This window comes from Kryptolebias marmoratus, linkage group LG5, assembly GCF_001649575.2.
Source record: "Kryptolebias marmoratus isolate JLee-2015 linkage group LG5, ASM164957v2, whole genome shotgun sequence".
Taxonomy (NCBI): Eukaryota; Metazoa; Chordata; class Actinopteri; order Cyprinodontiformes; family Rivulidae; genus Kryptolebias; species Kryptolebias marmoratus.
Genome location: NC_051434.1, coordinates 839,417 through 847,660, shown reverse-complemented (window position 1 = coordinate 847,660; position 8,244 = coordinate 839,417). Strand labels below are relative to the sequence as shown.

General features: G+C 48.2%; 1 protein-coding gene across 5 annotated transcripts in view; it reads right to left on the bottom strand.

Moving 5' to 3' along the window:
* Positions 1-8: 8 nt before the first annotated feature.
* Positions 9-8,244, bottom strand: part of eya3 (EYA transcriptional coactivator and phosphatase 3) — a 9,314-nt gene continuing 1,078 nt past the window's right edge. For 3 of the 5 annotated variants that reach the window (XM_017442135.3, XM_025003129.2, XM_017442138.3), the window contains 18 exons: positions 7,032-7,151; positions 6,060-6,109; positions 5,873-5,967; positions 5,436-5,516; positions 5,299-5,356; positions 5,081-5,190; positions 4,744-4,881; positions 4,560-4,645; positions 3,743-3,926; positions 3,259-3,413; positions 3,095-3,178; positions 2,929-3,018; positions 2,732-2,790; positions 2,488-2,648; positions 2,195-2,309; positions 1,993-2,114; positions 1,816-1,916; positions 9-734 (listed from right to left, as the gene is read on the bottom strand). In XM_017442135.3, the coding sequence (XP_017297624.1) occupies positions 654-734; positions 1,816-1,916; positions 1,993-2,114; positions 2,195-2,309; positions 2,488-2,648; positions 2,732-2,790; positions 2,929-3,018; positions 3,095-3,178; positions 3,259-3,413; positions 3,743-3,926; positions 4,560-4,645; positions 4,744-4,881; positions 5,081-5,190; positions 5,299-5,356; positions 5,436-5,516; positions 5,873-5,967; positions 6,060-6,109; positions 7,032-7,055 (1,794 nt within the window). In that variant the 5' untranslated portion in view covers positions 7,056-7,151 and the 3' untranslated portion in view covers positions 9-653. Of the gene's footprint in view, positions 735-1,815; positions 1,917-1,992; positions 2,115-2,194; positions 2,310-2,487; positions 2,649-2,731; positions 2,791-2,928; positions 3,019-3,094; positions 3,179-3,258; positions 3,414-3,742; positions 3,927-4,559; positions 4,646-4,743; positions 4,882-5,080; positions 5,191-5,298; positions 5,357-5,435; positions 5,517-5,872; positions 5,968-6,059; positions 6,110-7,031; positions 7,155-8,244 lie in introns of all 5 variants that reach the window. The other 2 variants (XM_017442136.3, XM_037975771.1) reach the window with 2 other exon arrangements.

The following is an 8,244-nucleotide window of genomic DNA, read 5'->3' as shown; positions in this document are numbered from 1 at the left end:
CGTTGGTCCGACTCGCAGCTGATCCGGTTTAACGTTGGTCCGACTCGCAGCTGATCCGGTTTAACCGCAGCTGATCCAGTTTAACGTTAGTCCGACTCGTAGCTGATCCGGTTTAATGTTAGTCCAACTCACGAACCGGGTCTTTAAAATCTGAGTTTAATTTAGCTGCAGGTCCAAGTTGATCTGTTTCTGCCTTCATGTTCAGATGTTTTTAAAGATAAAGTTTAAATATCTGCCTCTGAGTCCCAGAGTATTTCAGGAGGTTTGTGCTGTGTGTGTGTGTGTGTGAGATTCTGTGCACATGCTCAGTGACCACAGATGACACACACACAGACACGGTGTGTGTGATGTTGTGAGGTCAGAGGTCAGAGCAGCTGACTGATGCTGTGTTTGATCACCTGACGGCTCCGCCTCCGGAGGAGATCTCAGTTGTTTCTGTCTGTTCGAGTCCAGACGGACGGAGAGGATCGGAGGAGAAAAACAGACGTGATCGTCGCCACCTGCAGCGGCGGCGAGTTTAGCTGCCGTAGAGGAAGAGTTCGACCCAGACTCCGCCTCCATACGTGGCACGGTGAAAGCAGACAGGTGAGTGAGTATCGGTCACCTGGGGAGTCAGTTTCCCTTTAGTGTTTGACACCCGGCAGCGCGTCCCTCTACAGGAAGTCCAGTTCCAGAGCCTGATGGAGGGACACGAGGTCTCCATGAGTCGAGATCCGCCAGAAAGGCATGTTGTGCTGCAGAGGAGACAACCCAGGATGTTTAAAACGGAGACAAACAAGGACAAACGGAGACAAACGAGGACAAACGGAGACAAATGAGGAAAAAATGAAGACATCCGGGTTACAGAAAATAAAACAGCTTCTGTGTGAAACCACCTGACAGAAAACTAAAGACATCATCAGGAGACAGACGTCTTAGAGCAGTGCTGTCCAGTCCTCCTGGACCTGGTCTCTGGTCCTGGACCTGGTCTCTGGTCCTGGTTCTGGTCTCTGGTCCTGGAGGACCTCCATCCTGCAGGTTTTAGATGTTTGACCTGATCTGAGTGACTGAGTGATGAAGAGGCTTCTGCAGAAGCTGAAGAAACATCTGAAACCTGCAGGATTTAGGCCCTCCAGGACCAGGACCAGGACCAGAGACCAGAACCAGGACCAGAGACCAGAGACCAGAACCAGGACCAGAGACCAGAGACCAGAACATCTTACCTGCTGTAGAAAGCTCTGCCTCAGTTTGGAGGAAAAAAGACTTTAATTCTGACAGGACTGATGAGCTAACGGCTGGTCTGAACCAGACCAGGACCACAGCAGCTTTAAAACTGCTTTAATTTAAACCTTTACTCTGCAAACAGTTCATTCAGCCGAGGTGCTACAGCTAGCTGCTGCTGGCTGTAAATAACCACAGAAATCCAAGTGAATAAAAAGCAGAGAATTAAAGTCGCAGCTCCTAAACTCAAAACAATTAAATCTGATCTTTGTCTTCAAGTCTTTATTTAAATCATTTTTGTCCCCTGTTCTCAGTTTGTCCTGAAGTCTGAATAAAGAGCGCCACCTGCTGACACAAGCCTGAACTGCGTCTTTCTTCCTCTTTTCTCTCTCTAAGTATTATTTGTGTTCCAGTTTACTTTTCTCAGAAACTTAAAAGAAAAAAACTCTAGTTTTATAAAATAAAAGCCAAAGCTGGAAGGAGGAAACTCCACGGTAAGTTAGCCCGTTAGCTTCATTAGCTTCTCAGCTAGAACCAAGGGAGTGATACAGCTAGCAGCTAGCGCAGCCTCCCTACCTGTAGACGCTGCGGCGTGAAGCGGGTGGAAAGTCGTACCTGTTTGGCAGCGAACTCCTCGTCCCGCCCGTCACCGATCACCACGTACGTCACCTTCTTCCCGAAGCGAGACACGATCCTCTCAAAGCAACTCTCCTTTCCTGCAAGCAGAGGACACCTCAGCTCCGGTAACTTCACCTGCTGCAGGTGAGACGCTGCCCACGCTCAGCCATTTACCGATCTTAGTGGCGCTGTAGATGTTCTCGATGGGAAAGACTTCTCCCAGACCATAGAGCAGAACTTTGGCCAGAGCCGGAACCAGCTGGGTGGTGGTGACCAACACGTTGATGCACTTCCCTCTGTCACGCACACACACACACACAGGTTAGCTTTCTCCACCTGTTTCCCCTCCGGCACGCTGCAGTTTTCGGGTCCGGACCTGGACTGGATGAGCAGCAGAGACTTCAGCGCCGTGGTCAGCCAGATGTCGGTGACGTTCTCGATCTCTGAGCGAAGCCGGAGCAGCAGCTCTCTCTTCATCGGACTCAGCAGACCTGAACAACAACACAACCCAAGTGACACATTTAGATCTGATGTCTTTTGTCTCGTGGGCCTCGTGAAGGGTTTGACCTTTGACCTCAGATCAGCTGATCTGATTAACATCACTCTGTCCAAACGTCCTTCCTGTTTTTATCTGTTCTTATCCAAGCGTTAAAAAGAGTAAAAACTCACCCCCAACGTTCCCTTTGTAGGTGTTGTAGATCTCTTTTAGCCGGCGGTAACGGAAGGCCAGTTTCCGTGTCCACTCCACTCCTCCCTGGACTCCCGCCACGGCGCCTGACGCTCCGCCGCTGCTCGGGCCGTTAAAGCCATCAGCCAGGAAGTTATAGGTGCTGAGGTGGAGGGAGGGAAAACATTTTAATCCCTCAGAAGACAGAAACTGATCTGCTGGGAAAACGGACGTCATGTGACCCACCTCAGGTCCTGCCCGTTGTCATCAGACGCCACGTCCTCGATGTGGACCTGATCACACTCCTGAAGAAAACAGGAGCCGTCAGAACGTCAACATGTTGAGTTTATAAACAACACTTTAATAACTCCGGTTCCGTTTGAAGCTGAACTCAGAGTAGAACAGTCTCAGTCTTCAGAAGAACTGAAGAACTCGGGGTTTACCTCCAGGTCGTTGAAGAACAGATGTGTGTCTGCCAGCTCAAAGATCAGCTCCTCCATCTGCAGGCCGAGGTTCAGCATCGTCGCTGGCTCCTAAACACCACAGACCCACATGTCACGGAATAAACCGAGTTAAAGGTTTTATTCTTCAAAGCTTCTGCTCTCCAACCTTTCCAAACTTCTGAGCGTAGGTGCCGGTGAGCAGAGAATGGAAGATGATGATGGTCTCATCCAGATCCCACAGAAAAACACGCTGCAAACAGCAGAGAGGAGCAGAAAACACGGGTTGGAACGTTGTCTCTGAAGACGAGGAGACAAAGGAGGAATAATTACCTCCAGGTCGCTGTCAGCAGGCGGGGAGCTGTCCGACTTCTTGGCCTTGCCTTTGGATTTCCCCACAGAGTTCCTGCGGCCGAGCTCATCCTGATCTCTGGCTCCACCTGAGGGGAGGGCGGCACCTGCAGGGAGGTTCTCAGGTGGAGACGCATCTACCAGGAGAGGACAGCGGGGTTTAACTGTCATACTGACACCTTCTACGTCAGAGCATTAAGTTTAGGACCCATCAGAGCTTCTGATAAATGAGAATCCAAACAGACATGTTCAAAAAGGCCTTAAATCTATTTTAAACTAGAATTATTACATATATGTTGTTTAACAGGTCCAATAAATCCTTTCCACTGCTAAAAGCAGCATGTTTGTCAAACTGAAGCTACATCCAGTAACTCTTTCCTCAGGAACAAACTTATAAACTATAAGAATAAATCTGGACCAGAATGTCAGAACGAACAAAGAAGACTGAAAACAGCAGGAGAATCACCTCTGGGGGGCAGTCCAGCTGAGGCGGCCTCCTCTGACTTCACCGCTGAATACTCTGCCACCGCGACGCCGACGCCGGCGCCGGGCTCGTCGCTGCTGGGCAGCCCGGCGGGAACGTAGCTGGGAGGGAGCGTGTAATACTGAGAGAACTGACCCTGACCCAGGGAGCTGTAGCTGCTGAACTCCTGCAGGAAGAGGACACACAAACACCTGAAGCATGATGGGAAGTTCAGATGCTGAAACCATCAACAGAAACTCAACCAATCATCTCAGCCCCTTTCCAAGTTTCCCCTCCTGGAATCTGAGGCTGCAGGATGAAAACATGTCTGTTTTTTTCTGTCAAATATTCCTGCTGAAATCTGTGCAGCTTCAAGGTGGAAAAGCGTTTAACACTGTGTGCAACGTTGTGGGGAAACATGACGTTTAACAAACACCTTCCTACAATAAATCATGCCGACGGCGGGTGTGTTCCCTTTCAGCCAGCCGGGCTGATGAGGAGCCATGAGGAAGGAGGGAAAAGCATTTCAATGGAAGAGGAAGTGTCACCTTAAATCAGAGACTTCCTGTTCATCGTTATCAGCTGACAGCAACAGAAACCCCAGCTGGTTCAGACAGAGCCGACTCGCTGGTTTCATTCATTATATCTGGACCTCGGTGTGGAAACAGCTTTTATTTTACTTTTATCAGTCACGCAGTACATTTGTTACTGTCATGGTAAGGAAAAGCAGATGTTTCAGGTTGTTAACATCTGCCAAACCCAGGAGGGAGCGACTTTCTCTGCAGCAGGTGGAAACCAAAGGTTTGGAACGCGGCCTCACCTGGTGTCCGGCAGCTGTGGAGGCGGTGGTGACGGCTGTAGCCGAGGGGATGTTGGAGTAAACGCTGGAGGTGGTGAAGCTTGAGCCTGAAAGCAGGAAGAAGGCGTTTAACAGTAAAATGAAGCCGCGGCGTTCGTGTGCAGACGGTGCGATGGAGGTGAGGCGCAGTGAGGCCGCAGCTTGCCTTGGCTCGGGTACGAGTAGTGCAGCTGACCCGGCTGGGTGGAGGTGAATGCCGTGCTGAAGCTTAGAAACCCAGGCTGGCCACCAGAGGGCGCCTCAGGCAGCCCTGTCTCAGTTTTAATGCCTGGCCACAAAGCTCCTGAAGACGGACAGAGAGCAACAGAAGCAGAGAGTCAAAGCGGGGGGTGGGGTCACTGAGGGGGTTAGGGTAAATAACCAGTGGAGGTGTTGTGTGAAAAAGCAGAAAGGAAGCAGAGTGACGCTTAAAAAGCTCGCTAAGACGTGATGCTGAGGTTTTAGTGAGCAGACGGGGGCTGTTGGAGGGCGGGGGGACTAACCGAAGGGTGGGAGTCCGTAGCTCTGTCCGGTCTGAGGGAACGAGGAGTACACAGTGGACTGGGCCAGGGGAGGGAAGGCCACCTGACTGGTGTAGGACGTCACCGCGGGGCTGAAACACAACATGGAAACAAGTTTATTAAACCGTTCTGAACCACAAGTGTCCAACCAGGAAGTAAAGATGTTTTCTGAACTTTAACAGTAAATTATCACGGCTCACTTGGTTTCCTGATAAACCTGCTGGGTGTAGTCAGCTGTGGCTGCTGCTGAGTTTGTGGCTGTAAAGGAAAACACTATTAGATCGTGTTGTTGTTGTGGTTCTGCCCTTTAAGAAAGAAACAGGAAGTGTGTTCTCACCTGGATGTGCGTACGGGTTCACTGCGTCGCCACACACCTGGTTGGCTGCTCCTCTCTCTGCGTTCGACTGCTCCTGATCACCTACAACCAGAAACACAGAGTCAGCAGAAACACAGGACGGTTTCTCATCCTGACCCCGTCTGTTCGTGGTGCAGAGAGGAGGAGGAGGAGGATGGAGGAGGAAGGAGGAGGAAGGTGGAGGAGGAGGAGGATGGAGAAGGAAGGTGTTTGATGACTTCAGATCCTGTTCAGCTGCTGGAGAAACTTCTGTTCTCCACTCTCAAACTGAGAGAAAAATCCCCTAAAGTCCTCAGAAAACCTCTGAAAACCTTCAGAAAGTCTGAAGATCTGCTGATCAGAACCAGGAAAGCCTGGATCACTGGACAGGACACGGATGAGGACCTTTGGACAGTGGAGGACAGAGTCTTCCTGCTCACCTGCACTGAGTTGGGCTGTGGACAGAGCAGAGTATGAGCTGTCCTGTTCTGATGGACCCAAACCAGCAGCCGGGGTCCCGTCTGCATCTAAATTACTGGAAAAACAATCTTGATTTTAAATGCAGTCGTTTGGAGAGGAAACCTTCCCTCCAGATGTAGTTTAATCTTAATTCTGAATGAAACAAACCTCTGATCTTTGTCCCGTTCAGCATCAGCATCAGTCTTTGCCTTCTTCGCCTGAAAACACAAACCAGCTCAATCTGACACCAAACTGATAAATATTACAACTAAACCTGACCATAAAATAAATTATTTACCCATTACTGAAGCCTACAACACAAAGAATTAAAGCTGCAAGAAAACCACTAACTGGATCTTCATCATTTTTAATTGTTTAACTGGAATTAAACTGGATTTAATTACAGCTACTTTTTATTTTCTGTAAGCCAGAAGCTTCAGCTGTTTAAATATTCTTTATTTAGCTAAAATCTCTGATTAAACATCTTACAGAAGTGTTGATTTCAGATGTAAAACAGTTAAAAATAAAACCAGTTTAACACATTTTAAACTCAATTTGATCCCAGAGAGAAATGTTAAAGATCCAGGAGCATCGTGACAAGAAATAAACAGAGGTTTTTCTAAATAAAAAAGAGACAAATATGTTTTTAGATTTGTGTAAAAAAGGCAGAATCTTAAACTCAATGCAACTTTTTCCATGTAAAGTTAATCATAAAGTAAAGATTAAAGTTTTCTCTAAATTCATTCAGATGTTTCTGCAAGAAGCATTTTATGTTTAAAACACCAAGAAAAATCAAACAAAGATACAGAGGAATAACTCTTAAACTCTTAACTTTTTCTTTTAACAGATAAAATAAACAGAATTCCCTTTTTTTAGTACCTGTTTGCAGCAGGAGCGTGCACGTGTGTGAGCGTTTTTATACATAATCAGTTTGGAAAACAAATTCATGTTAAATTCAGTTCAACTATTTTTAGATTTTCAGACTTTTCACGAGTTTCATCTGAACAGAACTGGACTCTTTTCAGTTTATTTTGAAAGAATCCTTTCATAATAAAAGCCTCTCAGGGCGCTGCCCACATGCATCATAAATGATAAAGGATAAATGTCTCTGTGCCTCCTGGGTCTTCTGTAAGGACTCACCGGCAGCTCCTGAGGGTCGTCCATCTCTGCAGCGGAGCGGGCCGACACCCGTGCAGCGGAGCGGGCCGACACCAGTGCACGCTCAGCCTACGTTCTGCAACCGGACAGCCGGTCGGGACCCTGCTTCACACAAACACAAAGAGTCAACGCTGCAAGGAAAGCTTTAAGTAGCATCTCTCCCCCACTCCCTCCTGCCCCATAAACACTCCAGGATGATGGCCCCCGCCTCGATCGTATCGCGGGCTGATCACGAAAGCGAAGGAAGTGGGGCACCCTGGTCTAATCTCCTGCACAAGACCCGCAGGTGAAGCACGTGTGGCGCTGACGTTGACCAGCGCCTCCATCGGTGCGTTTATCTCCGGATTAGGGATGCGGGCCACCTTACATGCGGCCTAACCTACATTCAATGAAAACATATTCTCCAAAGCATTAGCTGCTCAGGTGCAAGCTGTCGTATCAATAGGAGCCCTGGGGGATAAGATCTAACCTCGATTTGTCCGCCGGGCGCTCAGCTGGCCCTCGGCCACAGCTGGAAGGATGCAGCATTTATCTAACTGAAATAATGTAGACAGACACGCAGAAAATGAGTCAGACGGCAAATTTAAAACCTCCCCAACGTGTCAGGCTGCCCCTCACCGTGCACGTTCAGAGTCAACGGCGTGCCACGTGAGGCGTTCGGACCATTGGAGCGCAGTACAAACCTTACGCAAGGTTTATGTAAGTGAACTCAACGAGTGTGACATTTGAAGGAAAACAGGAGCACACACAACAAGTTAACCTACATAAAACCTTCAGTCCCATCACGAGTCTCCTGGCAGCCCGGGCTTCCACAGATTTCTTTAATCAGAACAAAATAATAAACCAGGTGATCTGTTGATCGGCCATCAGTCACAGATAAACCCAGAATATCTGTGGAGCTCCAGAGGAAACAGCTGCAGGAAGGACCGGTGTAATATTCTGGATAAATTTAACACGTTCTGCCTGAAAGATGGACCAGGACCAACTGAAACTCCTCATCACTCCTTGTGTTTTTATACTTCTTTTTACTTTCTGCAAAGCATTTAGAGATTGTTTTTAATCTTGAAAAGTGCAGAATTAAACCTGGACTTTAACTGTTGAGAAAGTAAACACCTGAGGATGCTGAGCTCAGTTTGCTGTAATTAACTGAAACGTCTCGTTAAGGCTTTGAGAGGTAATCTGTCCTAAAACACAA